Raw genomic sequence first — 26,783 nt, 5'->3', positions numbered from 1 at the left:
TGCTGTGAATCCTGTTGAGAGTCACGTGAATGTATGTCTTAGTTCTTATTCTGGCCTTAATTCTGCGTATGTGGGCTGTGAGGGGGGCCCTTCATGTGTCCAGGCCCAGGGGCCCATCATGTCATAATCTGCCTATTCTTTTACGAGTATCATGCGAGTACAATGTGTCAATATATGTACTTGTGATTAGTGCTGGGTATCATTTAAAAAAAAGACAAAACATGACCAGTACCAATTCCAGTTCCCTTAAAGTGATATTGATACAAATAGAGTGTCTTTCGATACCTCTTTTTTGTAGCCATACTTTGAACGTTTTGGTGGAAACTCGGCATGCTGAACTGCCAACAACACAAAACATTAAGCCACACCCAATTTCTGTATAACCCTGTCCACTTTTGAATTAAGCCATGCACCAGGGGCGGTTTTAGACCAGCCCACCCTAGAAAATTGATGGCAAAAATAAATAAAAAATAAAAATTACAAACAACAGTTTGTACATACACATTTAATTGATATGGATGGATCTATACCTCTTATTAGATTATAAATACTCTGGTTGGTTGTTGTATTTGCCTTTTGGTTGACAGCACAAAGAGGGAGAGAGGATGATAGTGAGGGAGATGAGGAGAGAGGAGGATAGTGAGGGAGAGGAGGAGAGAGAGAGCAGGATGGAGTTGGCACAGAAAGAGAGAGAGAGCAAGAAACAGGTGAGAAGTAGTCAAGACCCAGAATATCTTTATTGTCAGGTTTGATTTTGAATTCCATGAGTATCTGTATTGTATCACAGTTAACATGAGACTCTGACTCAAAATAGTATTTTTTCTGTATTATCTAACAGGGTTAAGTTCTTGTACACAACATAATGAAGTTTAATAATTCTACATTTTGCTGGAGACCCCTATAAGCCCCTCAAGGACCCCTGGTGGTTGGTAAGATGGGCTGGTTGAGCCAATGTTAAAACAATCTTTATTTATTATTTATTTTTACTTTAAAACTCTTTTAATTTGGTGTCAATACCATTTGTAATGACACCTTTGTAAATGAAGTGATGGCTTTGTTGCTCAACATTAAAGTACATTTTCTCAGATTTATTGGTGCCTTTCTAGTCACACAATTTAATAGTCAGTGTTTCCCATACACTGATCTATTTGTGGCGGTACACCCCAAATAGATTTTGACCACCACAAATACTGCCATATATTAATTTCAACTATAGTTGACTGCAAACTCCTGCTTTAGGGCTTACAGTATATTATTATCTTGTCCGAATATTATTCCAGCCAATAAGTTAGGAAGTTCTCTTTTGATTTCATTGTAATGTTATTTTCAAAGCAAATGTTACTTCAGTTGAGTTCTCCCCTGGAAGTGATTTTGGTATATGGATCACTGTATTATTTAGGCAAGCAGAATTCTACCATATACCTGTATGCAGAATATATATATAGGGAGACAATTATTTTTTCATCATTTTAAAGCCACAGAACAGTAAATAGGATATTGATGTGATGTGTGTAGTTCTGCATAGATCTAGTCTCTTCATTTTGATCTCAAAATGCACCAGATTGATCCTTTTACTTTAAAATGTACACATTTTTCTCCCGGGGGGGGCATGCCCCCAGCACCCCCTAGGGCAGTGGTTCTCAAATGGGGATCCGTGGCACTTTGCCAGGGGGTCCGCGAAAAGTTTTCAGGAAAAATAAATATATATAATAATATATATATATATATATATATTTGGAGGGCGGTGTGTGACCAATAGAGGTGACATTCTCCCTGTTACAAGTCACTGGACCATCTTCAATGACTAAAAAGCTGTTAGTCATTGAAGATGGTCCAGTGACTTGAATCCAAAGGCCTCTACTGGGACTAAGCAGTTTGGTGCCTGCGTCCCGGAGGCAAGATGTGCGCATGCGCTGTACAGGGCAAGTTGTGTTCATGAAAACAAGGAAGTAACTCGGTGCGGATTTGATACGAAAATTACCTTTCACGTAACTATGGATGGATTATTATTTAATCACGTGGTGAGTACCCGATGTCACAACATGTACATAGAGCTTTCTGGCGCTGTTTTGGGTCCAGCTTATTAACTGTCCCTAGGATCAAATCAAATCATGGGAAGGCCGCATTTACCCACTATGCTTCTGCTAGCTGGAACAAATTACCTGAAGACCTCAGATCTGCCCCAACCTTACTTACTTTTAAAAATAGACTAAAGACTTTTATGTTTACCGTCGCTTTTAACACGTTCACTGCCAATGACGAGTTGAGTCGTAAAAAAAAATCCAACGGTTGACTGCCAATGACGAGTTGAGTCGTCAAAAAAACGGTGGGACGTGCATCTAACGCTTTTACATCTCCTATATAAATATGGGAGCCACCGAACGTGTACAACCCATTCCACCCACCCACTAAGTGGCAACAGTGCTCTCCAGACTAGAGGAAGCCAAGCAAAAAGCAGCCTGAGGAAGCCATTCTCATGAAAATGGATTGGCGAAAACGCTTTCGCTTTCGCTTTCGCGCTGGGAGCTGGCGGTGGGGGATTGCAAATTTGCATAATAGATTATGGGTGCAACACACTTTGAAACACCTTTGAAACACCAGCAGAAAGCCCAGAATCGCACGCAGCTTCATTCCAGCTGAGCTCAACCGAAAACCCAGAAACGAACGAGCCTCATTCTCATACTGTAGGCGAAAACGCTTTCACGCTGGTGCACACGGGTGCACAACGGTGGGGGGTTCCAAAAATAGACTGGGTGCAAAACACACTTTGAAACACGCAGCATAAAGCCTAGAATCGCACAAAGCTTCATCAAAGCTCTCAAACCCAAGAAACGAGTGAGCCCCATCCAGACTTGCCGACGAGGGGGCCGCCAGGGAGGGAGGCTGCTCACTGCTCAGACAGGCAGTAGAAACTCGCTTGTGACAAACGCTGCTGAAAGCCACCAGACACGCCCACGGAGGGAGGAGTTTGAAGGAGAGGGGGTTCAGAACTATATTGTTTAGATGTCTGATATCTCAACCCGTTCTCACTCCGAGCGCGTAGCATAATGACGCTTTGTCCCGTCCCTTGTGCGTCGCTTGTTACTAACATGGTACCCTTGAGCGACACATGAAACGACTTGGGCTTTCCGACTAAACTCAATGCAAACCCATGGAAGTAATCTTTGACGCTTATGGCAACTGCTCCCCCATTAGCCTAACTGCTCTCCCATTAGCCTAACTGCTCCCCAGTTAGTCAAGTGCTCCCCATAGGGTCTGGAGGAACTAACCTCTCCCAGACCCTAACCCTAAACCTAACCTCTCCCACCCCCCATGCCTAAACCTAACCTCCCCCAGACCCTAACCCTAACCCTAACCTCTCCCACCCCCATGCCTAAACCTAACCTCCCCCCAGACGCTAATGGGCGAGCAGTTGACTAATGGGCGAGCAGTTAGGCTGATGGGGGAGCAGTTGCCATAAGCGTCAAAGATGACTTGTATGGGTTTGCATTGAGTTTAGTGGGAAAGCCCAAGTCGTTTCATGGGTCGCTCAAGGGTACCATGTTAGTAACAAGTGGCGCATAAGGGACGGGACAAAGCGTCAATATGCTACGTGGTCGGCGTGAGAACGTGTTGGATATCTCACTGATGCCAAAAATAAATGGTTAAAGTGACTGTTCTGCCTGTTTGATTGAATTTCACAAAACTGCGATTATCTCAGCTTTCAGTCTCAGACGCTGAAACCATGCTGTACTCAACGGCTAATATCTACATAACTACTAACTCTACAAACTAACTCTTTTAGACAGAGAAAGCACACATTCTATTAGTACTTTTGTGAACTTTGTGTTCACAAAGTCCAAGCAGAAAATAATCCTCGGCTCTTGTAAAATGAGCCAGAATCCTCAAAAAAACCCTCTGGCAGAAGCTACCTACAGTAAAAAAAAACGGCTGGCAGTGAATGTGTTAACTGCTGACAGCTGTTTCTCAATCACTATTATATGTGTGTGTAGTCATGTTTCTTATATAGTCTATTATGCAAACCCAATGAGTCCTCTATAAGTTTTTAGCTCTTTTTGCAACTGCTGCGCCTGTTGCTTAATGCACTTTTAATACCCTTTTTTAAAGTTTTGTTGTGATGCTTTTAAATGTCCATTTTATTCTCTTCTTTTATTTTTTTATTTTCCTGTCAACCATTTTATGTGAAGCACTTTGAATTGCCTCTGTGTATGAAATGTGCTATACAAATAAACTTGACTTGACTTGACTTGACTTATATTAAGGTGAAAAAGTTACTGATTGGGGCTTAAATCTAAAATGGTTCATGGATTACATTCTAATCTAGCAAACCTATCAATTTATAAATCAAGCACGTTACCGTGGAAACAATTAAGCTTAGCCCAAAATCACAAATCAGAATGAGGGGGTCCCCGGTATATCTTATATCTTGTAAGGGGTCCTAGGCTGAAAAACATTTGAGAACCTCTGCCCTAGGGGGTCTGCGGTCCACCCTATATTCTCTTTGGGGGCTGAGCCCACCCAAAGCTCTGATCCTAAAACCGCCCCTGCCACGCACCCTCCAAGTACAGATACAGATCATTAATTTGGTTAGTGAGATACATATACAATGGTGTAACTCCACAACTTCGGGGACAGAACCTTCTTCAGGGCAGCTCCCCCAACTCCCTCCCCCAAGACATCAGAGACTCTGAGTCGCTCACAGTTTTTCAATCCCACCTCAAGACCCATCTCTTCTCCATTGCCTTCGTTTAAGCCCCCCGCCCCATCCAATCTTTTGTCTGTGTTATGTTTGTCCAACGTTTGTCTCTGTATTGTCTCACTAACACCACTCATCAGTGTATAGTGTTAAGCGGCTTTGAGTTCTAGAATAGCACTATATAAATGCCATGTGTTGTTTTTGTATTATTTGTATGTATGTATTATTATTATTATTATTATTATTATTATTATTATTATTATTATTATTATTATTATTATTATTATTATTATTATTATTATTATTATTATTATCCCTAATGTCTGTTGTTGCAATGACTTAATTTGAACTCTTCCAGCTGAAGGGGAAAGAAGTGGTTTCCAGGCATGACATCATTCCTAATACCACCACTCACTGGATCCAACTCCAGCACCTTCAACTTCATGAGGAGCATGCAGACCAGCTGGAGTTCCTCTCCTCTGGTCTCATTACCTTCACACCTCCACCCTTCCGACGCTTTGAGCTGCTACGCTTCCACACTATGTTTGCTGAGAAGACGCTGCCCTTCAAGCTTCGCACGGTAGCTTGCATCAGAGGTGCAGAGGTCACTGTCCAGTCCTGGCTCCTCATGTCGCAAGGCTTCTCCTCCAACCGGGATCAACTCAACCTGATCCCCTGTGAGAATGTGGCGGTAAGAAATGATCTGCATAGCGATATATTAGATAGATTGATTTGCACTGAAGTTGATAATCGAAAATGTATGTTCCCACCCCTGGCCTCAAGACTACATTACTGGTCTATGTAGGCAATTGAGTTATGGCTCATAAATTCCTGACACATTCTCATCTCGCATAATCATATCGTCTTTTTTTTCTTCCGAAAAATTGCTTTTTGGTGGCCACTGGGTGGCGATGGGGAGCAGGACATCTGAAGGATTTTGGGTAACCTTTTGGCTGTTAGGCCTGGCAGGATGGCCAGAAATTCTGTGCACCTTTGGCCTTTAGGTATCGCATTGGACTGTTTGGGTCACCCTTCAGTATACTTTCCCATTTTAATGTGTTTTTGGGGGGAAATTTCCCCCTCCAAACTAAAATAACATTTCTAAACCCCAACAGAAATTAAAAATGCATACTGTTGACCAAATCGGCTGGGCTTAACATATAAAATGTTTAGAAAGATCAGTATGTCCACATGTCCACATGCTCTGGGGTAAGAAGTATAATTAACTATTTGTTTGTATCAGCCCAGTGGCAGAGAAGACACACTGATGAGACAGAGGTCCTGGTAATGCTGTGTTACTTGGTTGGCCTTCCACAAATCCAGTGGATTTGTATGAAGTGGTGGAGGGATTTTTTGCAAGTAGTAATAATAGAACCCGCACACTCTTATGCTCCAAAGAATGCTTTACTTCTTGACATAAGACAACATTTCGAGCCTCAGCTCTTCATTAGATTATCCTACTTGATGAAGAGCTGAGGGTCGAAATGTTGTCTTAGTCAAGAAGTAAAGCATTCTTTGGAGCATAAGTGTGTGCAGATTCTATTATTTCTACTGAATTTATATCTAGCCCAGCAGCCCTCAAAGTGATGTGCGTATTTTTTCATATTTTCTGCAAGTAGCCCTCCACTTCGGTTTCATGGCCATTTGTGTGGTTGGGCTAAAGGACAGTCCGTTATTTATGAGGGGGGGGGTATGGTGCAGGGGCGACTTTGTTTTCGTTTTTTTCCTTCACCCTCCCCAGATCTATAAATATTTTTCCATGTCCATCCCTGAGTGACTGGAGATAAATGCATGACCCTCCCTCCATCATAAATAACCACACTTTATCATATTCACACCAAAGGTAGTACTGAAGAAAATATGACCTTTTCCGATGATTTGGCTACGTTTGATAGCGCCCTATGACATCGGGGGAGAGAGGGGGCGGGGGGCATATAACGTTTAGTACACAGCCCAATAACAGCCTCATCTCCTAGTTATAAAGCCTACAGTAGCCTAGCCAACTGCATATGTGTCAACAATTCCAGCTCTGAAACAATATAAAGCGATGATAAACTTTTCCAGTCAATGCACCAAGCAAACAGCAGGACCAACAACCTATTCTGCAAACACACACACACACACACACACACACACACACACACACACACACACACACACACACACACACACACACACACACACAAAACATACCGACACGTGCATATTAATGATGACCGTTCTCCCAAATGTACTGAATAGGCCTGTACACAGTGCATACAGTAGGAGCAGCGTCCACAATAATATTGGCACGGCGGCCATACACAGTAGCCTACGTTGCCAATTCACCTTTCTCTGATTTACTATAGGATTAGGCTACTGTCGTTCTTTTTGGGACAGTCCTCACGCAAAAGCCCAGCCTTGTGTTATATGTGGTTAAATGGTCCCTGGCATGTAGCATTAGGAATCTCCACCACACAACAGAAAACCTTCTGGCTGGGCAGAAAAAACAACACTGAGCGCAGAGACGCGCGGCGCCTCATCCAACCAGCGCCAGTCCCACAAAACCGGGTCGGTGTAAAGGGGAAAAGGATAACTCGACACCGTTAAAGTGACTGGAGTTGGACAATTCTACACTCTTGCTTTGTAGGCTACTTCAGCCCCAGAAATCTCCTATCAAATTTAAATAGCCTATGTGATCACCGATGTCGAATCCCACTAAATTGTCTGCAGTGAGGAGTTCGCCAGGACCAGAGAATATCCCAAATTTACGTGAAAGGAAGGAATGGGAGATACCAAGTCCAGTCACCATAGGCTACAGGTAAACCATAGATATACTGTAAATAGGGGAGTAAACACGAATTTTGGAACGAAAAACGCATTTAAAAATATATACAAAATACAAAAAATGAAAGTTGTATAACCCTCCCTAAAGCCAAAATAAAAAACACAAGTCCCTCCCCAGTACTCAAAAAAATATTTGATACCCCTCCCCCTTTCTGCACCATACCCCCTCTTTCATAAATAACGAACAGTCCCTAACCGGCTGGGATCACACAATTCAAAACGTCATTTCAGCTGTTAATGCTAATCTACATAACAAACAATAAGTTGATTGTCAATGTCACATTCTTTTTTAACAATGTGTTTGCTGAGAGTGAGTTGTCTTGAAAATTCCCAGGTGCGGTATCCCATTCCTAAGATCTGGGCAAAGAATTTCCGTCGGGAAGGGGTGACGCCGGAGAAATCATTCAAGGCCCTATTTAATAAGGGCACCAGCTTGGGTACAGCCACCACCTCAGGGTCAGAACCAGCCATGAGGGTTACCCTGGGAACAGCTAAATACGAGCAAGCCTTCAAAGCTGTGGTTTGGAGGATAAGCCGACTTCCGGACAAACATTCTGGTAAAATATGTTTTCTCTTTCACTACTGTACCAGTTACTTGTACATATAATAGGAGTGTCTATTGGAATGAGTGCATAGGCGGAGTTTGACTTTTAGATTTGTGGGGGCCACGAAAAGAAATTGGACGTTTTACATTTGAAATTTTGCCCGATAGAAGCCAGATTTAGAGGAATATCTCATTTTAAGGCTGGCATCAAGTATAAGAATGGAAATATAATAAATATTAGAATATGAGTAGAATTACAGAACATTAATACTCATTATTGTATGTTTAGTAATGTAATGTATATTATATAGTGCTTCACTGTTCACTGTTGCTTTTGACCGTGCTCAAAGACACTTTATAAATACAGGATAAAACAACTTTAATAAAGAGAGAAAATATTAAAATAGATGAGAGAAAGATTATAGGTCAGAAGCAACAGTGAAAAGGTGGGTTTTGAAGGCTTTTTTGGAAAGATGACATAATGAGTATGAAATACAACGGGCCCCATCTTACCAAAAGCGATAATTTAGTGTTTGCGCTCGTTTAACGCCGTGCACAATGCAAATTGGGGGCGGACACAAGCGCATGCCTGTGATAATTGTACTGGGCATTGGCTGCCACAAGCCAAAGCAGGCGTTTCAGCGCTAAAATGTGGGATACTTGGCATTACCCTATCGTCAGCAGCGCGCAATTACTTTGCGCTAAGAGCTTTGAAAAGGACCTCTTATACACAAATACCTCGCGCTCTCGGAGCGCACCCGTAATCTCCGTGCAGGGCAGCGCAGTGCAAAGTAGAATTCCTTTTGGAGATGTCATTATGCACAGCCTAGTCATCAAATTATGCTGCTAAAATTGGGTATTAGCAGATAATTCAGTGAGGCAATCAACTATAACTCACTGAGAAACTTTTATCACATCGCAAAGAGGGAAATGAATTGAGAAAACTTGTTGGACAATGGACATAGGCTATTTACCTTCATAATCCGGAGGGTCGTTGGCACCACAGACGATCTGTCAATAAGCTCTCTCTGTCCTCGCACGAGTGAGTACACTCTATTAGGCATGGAGAGAATTACAGCATATTGCATGCCTCGCGCAAACAGCCATTGCGAGACGGGAATCTGATTGGTTTTGATTGACGTAATGCCCAGCATTGCCTGGCTACGCCTGTGAATAATTCTGGTAGTTAAGACCGCCCAAATCCCGTTTGCGCTGGCATTTTGGGGCGCAGATGATTTTGGCACGGCTCTAATTTGCGTCTACGACTCGTGCCGTGAACGTTTCCGCATCCCAGGCGAGAATTGCATCCCCAACATATTTAGGGGCTGTTTTGACTTAGAAATCAGGGAGGCCACGTCTACCAGATAATTATATCACTTTTAAACAGTTACATTTCTGTATAAATCATTACAATATGCTCCCGTGAGGTGGGGATGTGAAAAGATGCTACCGGCGCTGGGGTGCAAAACTCGGCATAACACCTGGCTGGCGGACGGCGCAAGACGGACTGCTATCTTCCAGGGGCGTTTCTAGGTCCTGAAGACATTCGGGGCTTTACCCCGGTAAGCCGACGGGGAGGGGGGGTAAGGGGGGTGGGTCCCCTCCCCCCCTTTAAAAAAATTAGGTTTTTCCAATCTGTAAATACCCATGTTGTGAGTCATTTGAGATGAATACAGAAGAACAAGATTAGTGGGTCTCAAAGTGAGGTCCAGGGACCACCAGAGATCCTTGATAGGGTTCTGGCGGGAGTCCACTTAGCAAATTCATGAATTGATAAATGTCAGCATTAGCCTCTTTCACTTACAAGAAGTTCTCACCACCTCCCCTCCTCATCCTCTGGTCTGGTCTCCTCAACTCTGCTCTCCTCTCCTCTCCTCTCCTCTCCTCTGGTCTGGTGTCCTCTGTTTTGCTCTGCTCCACTCCCCTCAGGCTGAGATGAGAAAAAAACAAACAGAAAATATCAGTAGGCTCTGCAGGACCAAATGATCAGTTACTATTGTCATAGTGTGTCATTACATAATGTTTCTGCTTCACTCCTCACCACCTCCTCTCCACACGAGCTCATCATCTCACTATGAAATTATTCAAACAAATGACATGCACCAACATGCACAGCATCACAGTAGCTACAACTATGAAATGATCTTATGTTATTTAGTTGTGAAGATATTTTCTGAGATAAATGGGCCTTGATGCTCAAGGCCCATTTATCTCAGAAAATATCTTCACACAGAATATTATTAACCATACAAGCTACAACCTACAACGCTAGCATCAGCATGAAGCCACAGCCATCCACTCCAATGTCTATAGAAGTTAACGTTAGCATGACTGTCACAATAACAATGCCTTCACTTCACAGTTACATTAAACAAAACCACACATCACTGCTTCATTAAACCATTACAACAAACAATACCTTGTTCACAATTCCAGCTAGGCGCTTTTGATTAGATAAAGAACCGTAGGTTGAAGAGCGACATGTGTTTTGCGACCGTCTTTTTAACTTTTTCATGTCAATTCACTTCCGGCCGGTGAGCACACCTTACGTCAAGTAGCGTAGATACAACATCACTACGTCCGCTCTAAGTTTCAAAATAAAAGTACCATATGATACAAAAACGGCGCCATCAGAATTTAGGTTTACAGGAAGCGTGTACCTTAAAGGGCCCATATTTTGCTAATATAATGTATTATTATTTTATTGTTGGCCTCCAGTAGAGTAACTTATTGCATCATCCATAGTTGAAAAAACTCAGTTTATCTTGTACTGGCTCTCACTGAGCCCCCTTCAGTTCAGCCTCTGTATGAAACGCTCTGTTTTAGGTCCTGTGCTTGAACCCCCACCCTCCGGAAAATACTCCAGGAGGCAGGAGAGCAGCGCGAGGAGTTTTTGTGTTTGGCCACGGAACGTGATGCCCTGCTCGGCCAGCCGCCGAAGGAAATGTCCCGGCACAGCCCGGGCCGAGCGGAGCTAGGGGATAGATAGCTAGGGGGATGTTGATATATCAATTGATAGCCTTGCTTGTTACGCCCAAGTCACGATGTTATCGATGGTCAGATTCGTTTTGACAATCCCTTGCTCGTTTATATAATTGTTTTACAGCTCCCCGCCCTGCCCGCGAGCTTCACACTCAAGCCACAACACAACAGCTAATGTAGCTAGTTAGCTAACTTCCCAAATGCTTGTGACTATAGTGTGCCTCTCCTAGCAAAGGCTACACGGACCAAACCAAAATGAGGACTTGGAGAAGTCAGCAAGTTGGACTAACGTTACAAGTTCTGAAAATGTGTGCCTTCGTCATTCATCGGTTGTTCATGTCTATGAAAGGCAGCTGTGCTGCTAGGCTAATAGCAAGTGCTAACGTTACCCAGCCGGTGGTAAGTAACGTTAGCGCTTCCTAGCTGCTAGGTACAACCGATGCTGGAATGAGACACATATTTTCAGAACTTACCACTTCAGTCCTACATCCTGGCTCACTTCCAAGTCGTCTCCTTGTTTTGTGTGAAAGTGAAAGGCACATATACGGCCAAGACGAGTGGAAATTAGCAGCGCTACTGTCGTGTCGGTCGGCAGTGTAGTGGAGAAATGTCAACACAGGGAAGGGTGGGGGCTAGAGGGCGTGCGTGCGTTGCACGCCGGCCGGCCGCAACGCTTTGTTGCCAGGGTAACAAGTCCTGCCTGACGTCACCAAAACTATGGTTCTCGCACAAAATCGGCATAAATCCATGTCATCTCGTCACTTTCATCAACACTTTCACATATTTATTTGAAGCTTAGCCCATGTATAATATGACCATCCAAGATTGTAACAACATATATTGATTATGTGTGTAACAAAATTATGAAGTCTTATGGCATTATCAGAAGGATTTCATCCCTGGTAAATCGCTCCTGTCTTCTGTCACTATATTATAGTCTGATATATCCTTATTTATCATATTGCAATATTGTTTGGGCCAGTACATATCCTTATTCTCTTCAGAAAATCCTGCTAATTCAAAAGAAATTTCTAAGACGGGCTTCATCATCAAATCGATTTGAGCCATCTGTTCAGGCAATTAAACATATTGTCAATTTTCGATATAAACGTATATCAGACTACTGTTTTTATGTATAAATGTATGCACCAAGAATTATTTTTACCTACTGTCTTCTATCATTTCTTTGTACTGAACTCTAATGTTCACTCATATCCAACCAGACAATCACATAACATTCACCTTCCATTTTCCCGCACAAATTTAGGTCAATTTAACATTAGGTATAGAGGTCCATCCTTATGGAATTCCACCCCCCCTTCAATCAGAACCTGTCAATCATTGCCTATTCTTAAATCAAGAATGAAAAAAACCCTGTTAAATCAATAATATCTCTTATCTGCATACATGTTTTTAACTCTTCTTCTTTACTTTCTTTTCTTTCTTTTTTTCGTTAAATTTTAATTTTATTTCATACTTGCTGATTTTATTTCTACTTATGATGTTATACAAGTAGAGGCCTCGTATAGGCCCTTGCGGGTCTCCTGCCTCTACTTTGCACATTTATTGTCTTGTTGATAACTTATCAGTATTTTTGTATGTTTGAATATGTGCTAAATAAAGAAATAAAATAAAAATAAATATATATGATACAAAATTAAGAAATGCATAATAGGGCCCCTTTAATAAAATACCTTCACAGGAGTTACTGGGGGGGTTCGTACACTCCGAGTTGGTTTCTTCCATGATGCGTCATCATGGGAAAAACCAACTCGACGGGGGAAAGAGGGGGGTTTCGCTGCAAGCACTGACTTGAGAGGCTGTTCATAACCTCCGGGGCTAGGAAAGAAACATCCGGGGCTCTAGACCCGGAAGCCCAGGGCTGACGACGCCACTGCTATCTTCCCTGCCTTAAGGCACGCGCAAACAGGTGCGCAAGCGCTATTAGGGGATAGCGCCTGTCGGAAGATAGGGCCCAACGAGTTTTGGCCTGTCAGATGTGACTGGGGAGGGCATTCCAGAGGGAGGAGGAGGCTGCAGCAAGGCCCTGTCAGAGGCCCCCCTGTCACAGCTTTAGCAAAGAGATACCTGTGATGCTTGTCAAAGTGGATATAAATTGTATGATCATATTCAGCCAGACAGTGAGATGGAGATTTACAATGGTGAGCAAAAAAAACAACACTGCGGCGGCCTGGCCCCCCCATTAACTCATGAACCCATGAATGAGTGATGGACTTGTCTGCATGTGGTGCTCTGTTAGCTCGAAGACAGGTTCATAATATGTCAACATATTATGTTGTCATAGAGATGTGGAGGTGTGTGTGTGTGTGTGTAGGTGTGTGAGGTGTGTGTGTGTTTATTTTACATTCATATCAAGAACGAATGTCAATGTTACATTGGTCGTTTAGCCTTTTGCCTTTACTCACCTGCATATTGTGAAACAATTCATAAAAGTACACCATAGCACAAAAATACATGCTCTAGTCCAGTGATCCTCAAAGCCCAGACTCTGGTCCACATCTGGACCCAGATGCCGTCCTATCCGGACCCAGCCCTATAACCCACAAATCATTGAGAATTATTACATTTTCACAGAGCGTTTCTATTTTAACCGGCACATGCTTTTCCAGCCTTTATGGTATCACACATGATGCTACTCAGCCAATCAAATATGTGAATTGAGGCTGCTTGTGGCTGTCAGCATATTGCCAGTGCCTGCTGCGAGAGTGACACACGGACGCAGGAGAGGCGAGAGAGACTCTGAGAAATGCGAGAGATAGAAGTAATTTCACAAGGCGTGCTCTAAAAACAAATGAGTACAGCACAAAAACAAAGATTTACTTTAATCCAGAGTGAAAAGACTTGCATGTTCATTCATTGTTATCACGGGCAGTTCAAAACCAGTATGTCTTGGGAGAGACCATAGAACATTTCACTGGGACCAGAACTTTAAAAAACTACATTGAAAGGATATTTTCTTTAAATCCGCAAATTTTTTACGTTTTGGTCCGAGTGAAATATTATGTGGTCTCTCCTATTTCTAAGTATATCTGAACCGTTTGGTTTGAACAAGTAGAACTATTTTTACAAGCATTTTATGAAATGTCTAGTGTAAAATAAATGGCGGATGAAAACCTCTGGTACAGTGCTGAAGCAGGAAGTAGGCGGTCACTATGAATAAGCAAACACACACACACTCAAATCCAGACTGAGGGCACACTCACACATTCACTGCCCAATGGCATGTGAAGTTTGCATTGCAAACGATCAATAGACAGACAGACAGACAGATAGAGACAGACAGACAGACAGACAGACAGAGACAGAGGGGACAGACAGACAGACAGACAGAGACAGACAGATAGGGAGCTCACTTCTCTCTAGAGAAAAGGTGGAGTTTTGTTGGCTGATACTGTTAAAATGTGAAATGGAGTTAAAGCACTTTAAAGATGCACATTTTTCAAAAGCACTCTGGTTATTTTTAAATGCAGCCATTATTTTACTTGAAATGAGAGAACCAGGTGAGGGAAAGCGAATTTCCGTGTTCGTCCTTTGAAGTGATGACGTTATTGATGTATAATATCCTCGTCGACTCAACAGTGTAGTCTCATTTAGCCGTTTGCTAGCTAGCCGCCCTTTTAACGGCACGTAAAAGCTTCAAAACTCATAAAAGTGGTCCTTATGTGTGAAGATTATCCTACTGAACACTGGTTCACGTTTGATTAAGCTTGCGTTGCCCAGAGACCTTATTAGAAGCATCGCGCCAAAAACCCATTCAAAAATCCCATAGGCGAAAACAGTGAAGAACCCGGAAGTGTTAGCATCGATGTTTTCCGGACTCGTTCCTGGGGCTCTCTATAAAAATAAGATTTCCATTCTTGTAATTCTCCGTTTATTATAGCAGGTCATTTATTATAATAGTTTATTAATATTTACACAGCTAACATTCCGAGACAACATGAAATAATGTTACACCACATCAGGTTACGTTATGGTATCATGATCGGTAAATCTCGCTAGCAAAACACTACTACAGTAACAGAGGCTAAAGGAGGCTAACCAGGCAGCATAGCCACTTGTTACCGGGATGGGAGAGCCATCCAGGTGGCGATGTAAAAACACATCTAGATTGTACATAGCGTTAGTGTACTCACCTTATAGTATCCCTCGCTCCATTGTGTTAGACAGCTCTGAGCCTGTGACAGCCAGGTAAATGTGCTGACAACACAGCACGTCTACATTATGGACTCTATGCACCCCCCAGTGGTTGAATGCCATTATTGACAGATCACAGGTATCACGCGGTGACCTCACACTGGGATCGCCGCTGTAATACGGCAATATCACAATGAGAGGGCAAACCTAGTCTGGGCACCTTTCACCCCGCTTTTTGTCATGGGGCGTAAACCACGGAACCAGAATGAACACCGGAAGGCAGTGCGCCAAAAAACGTCTTTGTTGCCTTTAGCTTGACGTCTCTTTCCTCGATTAATTGTTTGATTCAAAGCTTCTGTATTGGCTTAAAAGATGTGAGATTGTGAATCTCCGAATCCGAATGTTTCTAAAATAACTTCTTCAAAAACTTCGTTCGGTACGTCCATCTTTTGTTTTGTTGTTTGCCGTTCTGATACTTGTGTCAAATTGTCAAGTTAACGTAAAAGTTGATGAGCTAGAAACGCTGCCCTTCCTGTCTAGGGCGGGCTCTAGGCCGGAACCAGATAGGGTGACAAAATCAATTGTGAACGGAAGCCAGGCTCTTTCTCGCCGAGAAGAGCCTGGTGACGCGAGGGTAGGGCAAACCAATTCGGTTGTTAAAGGAGGACTTACCCCCTAGATATGTATCAGAACAGTGATTTGAAAATACCTATGGAAAAAACCAAGAAATGACATATGCTCTTGTCTATACTAAACTCTTTGGCTGTGTTCAAGTCAAGATTTTTTTTCGGAAATCGACGCCATTACAGTTTGCCTACCGCCTCAAAAATAATTTATTTGAGAGGGGCAATATCTTTATAAATATCAACAACTAGCCAACGCTGGTGGCATGTATGGAAACAGTGTTGCTCAAAATGGTTGAAAGTTATATCAATTTGGTAATTCAGTGGCGAACTAGAAATTTAATTATTTTTTTCTATGTATGTGTATGTGGGCGTCTGTACCTATCGATAAGAGCAAAGTGAGGCGAGGCTCGTTTACCGCAGCACACCGCACAATAGGACAAACCCCCCGCTCTGGGGTAACACAATGTGAGATTTCTCCACGTAATTCCCTCGTCTAACTAGAGATAAACCGCGCAATGAAATCCGTTTTTAATTTGCGTTTTGGGGCTTTTCGTGATTCTTGTTAAAAGTTACAGCACCTCTGATTTTTCCTCTCAGGGCGCAGGAGGCAGCGCAGGGCAGAGCTCTTCTCCTCAGTCAGCCCATCAGTCTGTCCAAACTCAATACCGATATAATCTCAGTAGGAGGGATGCAGGGAAATATATGATAGTAGCCGATGTGTTTAGAGAAGCTTTGTCACGTTGTCACGTCGTAGTATAGCGTTATATTTTACATGTGCGCTAAACTGCGACGAGATTTGTTTGCGAAAATGTCAGACTGTTCCCATGCAAATCCCCCCGAGGAGCACACACACACACAGACAGACAGACAGAGAGTGTGCTGCTCCAGTCCCCAGTCGCCAGTCGCTCTGCTCTGCTGACTTAATTTCCTGAAGAGTTGGCGTTGCTTGTACACAGTGACGATATTATAGTAGCCGATGTGTTTAGACCAGCTTTGTCACGTTGTCACGTCGTAGTATAGCGTTATATTTTACATGTGCGCTAAACTGCGACGAGATTTGTTTGCGGAAATGTCAGACTGTTCCCATGCAAAAGCCCCCGCCTCTCACTACTGCTGTGTGCTGCTGCTGCTGCGCGCGCCCCCGCGGGTAGGTAGGTAGGTAGGTAGGTAGATACTTTATTTATCCCGAAGGAAATTCATGTACCAGCAGCTCACATACAGTTAATAAAACACACAGTAGACAATATTAGAAAAACACAGTAAAAAAATATATAAAAGATACTAACAGACCGTGTGCCAAGCCAAAACCAAAAGTGACCGAGTGCCTAATAGAGAACATTTAATAAAATAAAAATAAAAACAGGCAGGGCTAAAAAACAACAACAGCAACACATGCAGCAGAGACAACAGAGCGAAGGCACACATCCTTACTTCCCCCGATGGGAAGAGTTAAAAAGTCGAACGGCTCTGGGGACAAATGATTTCTTAAGTCTGTCTGTAGAGCAGCTCAGTGGCAGCAGCCTGCCACTGAACAAGCTCCTCTGGCCTACTATGGTGGAGTGTAGTGGGTGGCTGTCATTGTCCATGATGGACAGTAGTTTGTTGAGAGACCTTCTCTCCGCCACCTTCACCAGAGAGTCCATCTCTCCACCGATCACGGAGCCCGCTCGCCTGATCAGCTTGTCCAGCCGCATCGCGTCTCTCACTTTGACATTGCCTCCCCAGCACACCACAGCATAAAAAAGGACACTAGCGACCACAGATTCATAGAAAATCTGCAGGAGTTTCTTACAGATGTTAAAGGACCCCAGCCTCCTAAGGAAATAGAGCCGGCTCTGCCCCTTCCTGTATATGGTGCCCGTGCACTCAGACCAGTCCAACTTGTCATCCAGCTGCAGTCCAAGATATTTATAGGACCTGACCACCTCCACCTCAACCCCCTCGATGGAAACTGGTTGCATGGGTGGCCCGGCCCTCCGATAGTCCACCACCATCTCCTTTGTCTTGGATTTGTTCAACTGCAGCTGGTTGGACTGACACCATGTGACAAAGTTATCCACCAGGCCCCTGTACTCCTCCTCCTGTCCACCCCTCACACACCCCACGATGGCAGTGTCATCTGAGAACTTCTGCAGGTGGCACGTCTCCGAGTTGAACCTGAAGTCAGATGTTTAGAGGGTGAAGAAGAAAGGAGAAAAAACGGTCCCCTGTGGTGCACCTGTACTGCTAACCACAGTCTCTGATGTGCAGCCCCCTAGCCTGACATACTGAGGTCTGCCAGTGAGGTAGTCTGTTATCCAGGTCACAAGGTGTGGGTCCACTTGCATCCCCGCCAGCTTGTCCCTCAGGAGGAGCGGCTGTATGGTGTTGAATGCACTCGAGAAATCGAAAAAGGTGATTCTCACAGCACTGCCTCCTTTATCCAGGTGAGAGTAGCACCGGTGAAGCAGGTAGAGGATGGCATCCTCTACACCCACCTTCTCCTGATAGGCGAACTGTAGGGGGTCCAGAGCGTGTTGAACCTGAGGTCTGAGGAGCCGGAGAAGCAGCCGCTCGAAGGTCTTCATTATATGAGATGTCAGTGCAACTGGTCTAAAATCATTGAGCACACTAGGGCGCCCCTTCTTAGGCACAGGGATGATACATGATGTCTTCCACATTGTGGGTACCTTCCCCAGCTGGAGACTGAGATTGAAGATGTGCTGAAGGGGTTCCCCCAGCTCAGTGGCACATGCTTTCAGCAGCCTTGGGCACACCTTGTCCGGCCCAGCCGCTTTCCTGGGTTTGAGTCTCCTCAACTCTCCTCTGATCTGGTTGGCAGTAATAATATGTGGGAGGGGAGGGGGGGGGGCTGTGGGGGGGGGGGGGCTGGTGAGCTGATGTGTGGGAGGGGAGGAGAGGATAGAACTGGGGAGGGGGGAGGTGTGGTGGGTTTGACAGGGCAGCCAGTAACTGTTGGCGCTAATGCAGGGCCGTCGAAATGATTGAAGAAGAGGTTGAACTCATTCGCCCTTTCAACAGTACAGTCAGCAGAGCTAGTGTTCTTCTGTTTGCAGCCCGTGATGGTTTTCATCCCATCCCACACCTCCTTCATGTTGTTCTCCTGCAGCTTGTACTCCAGCTTCCTCCTGTAGGATGCCTTGGCCTCACGCAAGCAGAGCTTAAGTTCCCTCTGCACGCTCCTCAGCTCCACCTGGTTCCCCTCTTTGAAAGCCTTCTTTTTCTTATTGAGGATATCTTTAACATTGCTTGTAATCCAGGGCTTGTTGTTGGCGAAGCAGCGCACAGTTGTAACAGGAACAACAATGTCCATGCAAAAATTCATGTAGTCAGTAATACATTGTGTGACACCCTCTATGTCCTCACCATGAGGTTCCTGCAACACACTCCAGTCAGTGGACTCAAAGCAGTCCCTGAGTGTCTCCTCGGCTCCCGGAGACCACTTCCTGAAGGAGCGGGTGGTGGTGTGTTGCCTCTTGACCAGAGGCTTGTACTGAGGTTGCAGGTAAATCATGTTGTGGTCTGATTTTCCTAGCGGGGCCAGGGGGGTGGCGCTGTAGGCTTCCTTTGCATTGGCATGAGAGCAGACTCTCCCGTTTGACTGGCCGGCAGAAAGTGCTTCCAAGTCGGACTGATAATATAAACAACATAATTAGAGCTTATCCAGGTAAGATATTAATAATGTAATGACACATTCAGCGATAAACTGTCTACAATGAAGACATGTGTCAAATATGACAACGTGGTGTTCAGTATTTTAAGAGCACAGGGTTTTTAACAGGTGATTAACAGGTCAAGTGACATCATGGGAATAGGCTTGGAGTTGTGAGGAGCCGAAAGGGTACAGGGGGAGTAGTGGAGTAACTATCTTGAAATCCCATAGTCTTTGGGGACACTGTGATGTCAGTTTGTACCTAATCTCCCATTCATTTGAGGAAAAAAAAAAAGCAGTGTTCCACCCTTAGAGGGCGCTTATGCCAGATATGCTGCTGAAAAATGATACAAATGGTAATGGCAACAGTTTGGTGTCAAATGTGGAAATTTTGACCAGAATTCTTTACACATCACCCCCAAAGTCATATATATTGGTTAAAAGCTGAAAAAAAGTGTTTTGGAGGTAAGTTCTCCTTTAAGCTGTGACGTATGACCTCCCAACTACTTCCGGGTCCAAGCACCAAGCCGAGAAGCCGTTCTGCGTTGTCAATATGCCACAGTGCTGTGTCCCTCATTGTTGGAATAGATCCGAGACTAAAAAACGATTCAACTGTCATTCTACTGATTTCCTTGCGATGAGAAAGAGAAGAGGAAAACGTTACAATTCGGATAAAGTACATATAAGAACAATGTTCTAAACAGATTATCTATAAAAAGTTATGTTCGGTTAAAAAATTATTTATAGTGCATCCTGGTAGCTCACCTGGTAGCACGCATACCACGAAGGCTCGACCCTTCGCGTGGCTGACCCTGGTTCGAATCCGACCTGCGGTCCTTTGCCGCATGTCATCCCCTCTCTTTCTCCCCACCTTTCCTGTCTGCCTACTGTCCTATATATAAAAAAATAAAATAAAGGCTAAATGCCCCCCCCCCCCCCCCCCCCCGTCTGTCGTCAGTCTTAACAACCGAATGGATTGCTGCCTCTGTAGGCAATGATAACGTGGTGGAGTGATGCACTACTACAGGCTGGAAATTGTTTGTGCATATTGGTAACCAAAGGTAGGACGCAAGGTGCACCTACAAACTTGATCAGAGAAATCAATAATGTCTCGATTATGAAAGTGCTTCATACTTTTTCATGTCTTCCTTTCTCTATCCAGTGATAAGTCATCCACACACTTTCTTCTGTCGTCTGGAGCTGGGTTCAGACCGCGAGGTGCCGGAGTCCTTACATCGCCACCTAGAGGTGGAGTTCGACATGCCAGCGGCGTCGGCCTCAAGTGCCACTGTACGATCGCTGTCTGTGAGCAACAGGACAGACATTAAGAAATGGATCAATTACAAATCTCACTACTTTTACCAGGTCAGCAGCTTGGACAAACTGGTTGTGGATATGGGCATAAAAATACAAAAATATTAAAACACAGACTAGAGTATCTTCTTTCTCAGGTTTTTGCTTTCCAAACATACCATTAAGGGTTAGGGGCAGTTCCTGTTGTATTTATCTTACCATCTTATTTGATCATAGTGTGACACCTCCTTTCTTTAAGCCACCAATTCTAGCTCAACAAGTTCATGACTTGCCCTTGGTATGAGGTTCCACGTCATTGGTCCGACACCCCAATAGTAAAAAAAAAAAAAAGAAAGTCCTATTGGACATGCAGCTCATTTCTTCGACAGCTCGTTAAATAAATGAAAACCCTCCTGTGTCCTGAAGATTCATGATCTGCAATCAGTCAGTTCTGCCTCATAATGTTCCCCGGTTGATTGAGATCATCGGCGTATGCCAATAACGTAGCTCTGCATAATAGTTAGCCATGAGCTTCTCTTTGTTTAAGAAACCATCATTGTGCATAATGTGTTTATTTGAGAAACGGTGGAAGATTCAATGTCAACAATTGTCCTGAACTAAATCTATTTTATAAAATGGCTCTCTCAAATCAAGCAATCTGATTGGTTCACAGCCATGATATAATGAACGTATATCATGGCTGGGGCCGTAATCACCAAATCACTCCGCCTCTGAGAAAATGGTAGCTAGCTAGCCTGCTAGCCTCGTAAACAGAAACGTTTGCTAGCTACCGAAATGGAAACATTTAAGGTTAACTTCGACCACTTCGACTACTTGGTAACTGTTTTATGAAACATCTGTGCTAGCCTCGGACATAGTGTTAACCTAACATTAGCACAAGCATTAGCCAAAGTTAGCTAGCTAACGTTAGCTGTTTGTCACCAAGCCTGTGCAGTGAGCCCAGGAGGGGCTAACCTGGTAATAATTAATAACTAGCTCTGAAAGCAGAATTATAGGACTACACGGATGGGTTCAACGGAGGAGTTGACATCCAGAAGAATGCATGTGGTGCATGTACAGCAGCTTGCGCACCAACTTCAAGATGTGTGCGTGTGAACGCAGATCAGAACTAAGTGGCTACAGTGAGGATTTATAGGCTCAAAACAAGGGGTAAATGACGTATTTTGAAGTAAACTTCAGATTTCAAATACTTGGATTTAATGTAGAAATGGAACTCACTTATAATCATGACTACTGTATGTAACCACTTTATACTTTCAGGTACCTATCGAGTTCAAAAGAGAAGGCGTAGCACCGGGCATTGCAACTGCTGAGCAGCCTGGAGGATGTGCCCAGCAGTGAGGAGCAGCCTGGAGGATGTGCTGAGCAGCCTGGAGGATGTGCCCAGCAGTGAGGAGCAGCCTGGAGGATGTGCCCAGCAGTGAGGAGCAGCCTGGAGGATGTGCCCAGCAGTGAGGAGCAGCCTGGATGATGTGCCCAGCAGTGAGGAGCAGCCTGGATGATGTGCCCAGCAGTGAGGAGCAGCCTGGATGATGTGCCCAGCAGTGAGGAGCAGCCTGGAGGATGTGCTGAGCAGCCTGGAGGATGTGCTGAGCAGCCTGGAGGATGTGCTGAGCAGCCTGGAGGATGTGCTGAGCAGCCTGGAGGATGTGCTGAGCAGCCTGGAGGATGTGCTGAGCAGCCTGGAGGATGTGCTGAGCAGCCTGGAGGATGTGCTGAGCAGTGAGGAGCAGCAGACTGACGGATGATTACTGTAAACCATGTCTCCTTCTCAAGAAGACGACACAATGCAGGAAATGTCACCATCTGCTGCACTTTGACATAACAGCAGCAGAGGGAAACCTTTAAAAGCTTTGATCTTTAGCTTGGTTATTAATGGATTAATCGACTCATCCTTTGTAATCACAAGCTGTTCTGTGTGTGTGTGTGTGTGTGTGTGCGTGTGCATGCATGTGTGTGTGTGTGTGCGTGTGCATGCATGCGTATGTGTGCGCGCGCTCGCGTGCGTGTTTAGATTAACTTAAAATGGGCATGGTATGACTACAGATAGACTGTTCCTGTGGTGTAGAGGTGACAGAGCCAACCCACCCAGGAAAAGATGCATGTTGGGCTACACTATATATTTTTTAATTGAGACTACATATTGAGCTTTATTCCAGCAAGTCTTCTATCCCTTTCAAGACAGAAATTTGAATAATTTAAGATGAATATAGGTAAAATCGAAGTGCCTTTGATTTAGGGTCGCACAAAATTGATTGGCACATTGGCTTGCTTAGGTGATGCTGATTTTGTCAATGGTGGTTTTTATATTCTAGCCTATATGCTGTTTTTTTCTCTTGATTTATGTGGACTAGGCTTTGTATTGCTGTATCAGCTTGCACTCTAAAGCCTATATCTGTGTTGTTTTGTATTGCCATTCACTATTTTCCTGTTGTGTCAGCTCTGGCTGGTTCCAGAGCAATATTTATATTTTCTGGGAGTATTTCAATAACCAACAACCAACACTGACAGCATAAGTATATAACCTTAACAGGATTTACCATTAAACAATTTCTTCATAGACGGACACAGGTCTTGCTGCTAGGGACAACTCTCAAACAATGAACTGAGAAGAGGGTTTAAATACAGAGGCAGAGTGACGGGCTAAAGTCCAGAGTGCTGTATCGGTGAATGCTGGCAGGTGTGTGCATGGGTGAATCAGGGCAAGGGGGCAATGTGACGTGTGGAGGATTATGGGAAATTGAGTCCAGGAAGTAACAGTCCAGAAGTAACTATTTTGTACAGATGTGTTGGCCTTCATTGTACAGTAATTGTGTGTGTGCGTGCATAATCCTTTATTTTACAGGTACCCTAATTACATATGAACTATTTGTAATTACACATGAACACCAAATGTAATTACACAGTAATTACCAATAGTTATAAATTATGTTACTATGTAGTTACATTGTAACAAACCTGTAAAATGGAGTGAGTCTATAACTGTAGTTCATATGTGTAACACCCAGGCCACACCGTGGCCTGCTCTGTTATCATGTGTGTAATTCCTGAGGAGCTGGGAGATCTAAACTCAGTGGACCTTAGTCATATACTGTAGAGAAAGGAGTTTGTTCTTATGTTTATTCCTTGTGTATTAGTCTCTGTCTTCTCCCCACCTGTTGCCCATGTTCCCTCATTAGTCTGCCTTTCCTCCCACCTGTTGCCTATGTTCCCTCGTTAGTCTGCCCCATTACCTGAGTTCTCCCCACCAATCAGTTCTCCCGTTTTGCCTTCTGTGTTCCTGCCTTCCCCAGCTGTCCCTCATGTTTCATTTGTTACCTCTGTCTATATATTGTCTCAGTCTGTGTCTAGTCTTTGTCGAGTCATTGTCTACCCTTCCTGTCTGGTATAGTATGTGGTTGCTCTCTGTAAATCCCATTGTTTCAAGCCTTGTTTAGCCTAGCCTTGGGCTAGTAGGTTTTGTTATTTTTATATTTAAAGTTCAGTAAAGACTTTTTGTTGCTCCTAAAAAATAAACTTGCCTGCTGCCTCTTTGTTCTGCATTTGGGTCCACACACCTCTGCTTCTGACAGAATGACTCGACCACAAATGGACCCAGCAGAAACAGACAAATTGATGATGCAGCGGCTGCTAAAAAAAAAGGTCAAGTCCCAACGATTGTCACACACCTGAGTGTTCGAAATTTGTTCTCCGCATTTGACCCATCCCCTGTGGGAGCGGTGAGCGGCAGCAGTGCTCGGGAATCATATGGTGATCTAACCCCCCAATTCCAACCCTTTTGATGCTGAGCGCCAAGCAGGGAGGCAATGGGTCCCATTGTTATAGTCTTTGGTATGACTCGGCCGGGGATCGAACTCACAACCTCCCAGTCTCAGGGCGGAAACTCAAACCACAAGGCCACTGAACTGCTAGCTGCCATGGCCAGGTATTCCACCACCATCCAGCAGCCATCAGTGGCATCATCACCTACATTGGCCCAGCCCTCAGCGACAGCAGCTTATCTCCAAGCTAGCTAGCCCCCAGCTAGCTTCACGTTGTCGGGTTCCCCGTCGACGTCGGCAGGCTCCCAGCAAGCCCTCACTCTCCAGTGCCACAGAGTCCTCACAGCCCAGTACTACAGAGCCTCCAGTTTCGGCGCCCCGCAAGCTTCCTGTTTCTATGTTACGTGAGCCACCGGTTCCGGCGCCCCACAGACTTCCTGTTCCTGTGGTGCAGGGGCCACCGGTTCCGGCGCACTGTTATGGCGCACATCGGCTGCACAAAACACCCTTAAATCTTGTGCTTCTGTTTTCCTTACAAATGTTTAACCTTATGGAGAAGATTTAAGTGTGTTTTGTGCAGTCGATTCTATTTTATGGACACCTTAACTCTGACTCTAAGGGAAATCTTAACCTATGGTGCTTTGTGCAACTGGGCCCTGGACTTGTTTCCATTGTGGTCCTTGTTTGTAAAAAAAAGCAGTCAATGGTTGGCAGAGCACGAGCCATTTAAGCCATGAAAAACAACAATACATAGCCTACACCATGAACAGCAGTGTTGGGCAAGTTACTTTCAAAATGTAATATAGGGCTGTGGCGATTCACTTATCTCCCGATTCGATACTATCACGATTCTTGGGTGCCGATTCGATTTATATTGCGATTCTTAAGTATTGCGATTCTACGATTATTGCGATTCGATATTACGATTTATTGCGATTTTTGTTTATTTTTTTCTTTTATTTTTTCAGTTTGTTTGCTTTTTACACTAGATTAGAACATGGGAAAAGTTTAATCATACACTAGAGACTGTATATATATCATGAGTAGGGCTGGGCGATATAGTTAAAAACAGGGGCGGACTGGGGTCATAATTCAGGCCGGGCATTAGATACCAAGCAGGCCAGGCCGATATGGGCCGATGCGCGTGAAATTTGGGCCGTTTGAAGCCCAATTTGGGCCGTTTGAAGCCAGATTTGGGCCGTTTGAAGTCCAATTTTACAATGAGATGCACCCACTTTAACCCTGAAGTGTAATTATTACTTCAGACTAACTAATAAAGTAATAAAACCACTAGTAAACCAGTAGGCGGCGCCTGGCCTGCTGTTCAGTGAGTGGCCTGACTGCAAGCACCAAAAAAATAAAAATAAAATAAAAATATCTTTGTGTGTGGCGATTATCGATTCTGGAATAAAAGATCGATTAAAAAAATCGTGCCATTAAAAATCGCGATACTTAGGTGAATCGATTTTTTCCCCCACCCCTAATGTTATATACTACATATTACGTTACTTTCATTTGAAAGTAATACGTTACTTTACAATATTACCGTCTGTGTAGAGTAACTCGTTACTTATTACACTACTTTTGCATTACTTTCACCAAAACAGCAGCAGCAGAATGACATCGCCACCCCATCCCGAAAAATAATTTCAACTGACTTGAAGTCAGTGTAAACCATCCAAAATTCGAAATGTTATCCATTTCCTTTGTTATTGTCATCTATAGTGGTTATAAAAACAGTTTGATTAGGAAATGATTGTATCTTTTTTGTGTGCTTTGATTAAATTTTTTTTTTTTAACTCAATTTGTAACTTGAGTTACTTGACAAAGTAACTGGTACTAGATGAATGATTAATAGTTTGACAGTTATAGAGAGTTGATTTGAGTTAATGAGTTATTCATTTGAGTTAGTGTGGACCAGTGATGTCACTGGTCCACACTTTAACACTCAATAACTGTCAAATTAAATGACAGACTTCAAAACCGTTTACAGTTTTCTGATATACTACTGATGTTCTAATGATACAAAGCTGGTTGAAAATGGGCGGAGTGTTCCTTTAAGCGGAGGAGTGATGTTATCCAGGGCACCACGGCTGGCTGCGGTGCAGGGTGCAGCCACCAAAGGGCATTGGAGCAGGAATGAAGAGAAGAAAGAAATATCCTAAAGCATGGTAAAATGTTACTATATGCTAGAATGCTAATGGCTATTGCATTATGTTATAATAAT

General features: G+C 43.8%; 1 protein-coding gene across 1 annotated transcript in view; it reads left to right on the top strand.

Annotated features, from left to right (window-relative positions):
* Positions 1-24,295, top strand: part of ston2 (stonin 2) — a 51,381-nt gene extending 27,086 nt beyond the window's left edge. Inside the window, exons 3-6 of the mRNA XM_083633368.1 lie at positions 5,055-5,387; positions 7,857-8,079; positions 20,644-20,846; positions 22,056-24,295. Of these exons, the coding sequence (XP_083489494.1) occupies positions 5,055-5,387; positions 7,857-8,079; positions 20,644-20,846; positions 22,056-22,136 (840 nt within the window). The 3' untranslated portion in view covers positions 22,137-24,295. The remainder of the gene's footprint in view (positions 1-5,054; positions 5,388-7,856; positions 8,080-20,643; positions 20,847-22,055) is intronic.
* The last annotated feature ends 2,488 nt before the right edge of the window (positions 24,296-26,783 follow it).

This window comes from Poromitra crassiceps (assembly GCF_964638095.1).
Source record: "Poromitra crassiceps genome assembly, chromosome: 3".
Taxonomy (NCBI): domain Eukaryota; kingdom Metazoa; phylum Chordata; class Actinopteri; order Beryciformes; family Melamphaidae; genus Poromitra; species Poromitra crassiceps.
This window is presented reverse-complemented; position numbering and strand designations above follow the sequence as displayed.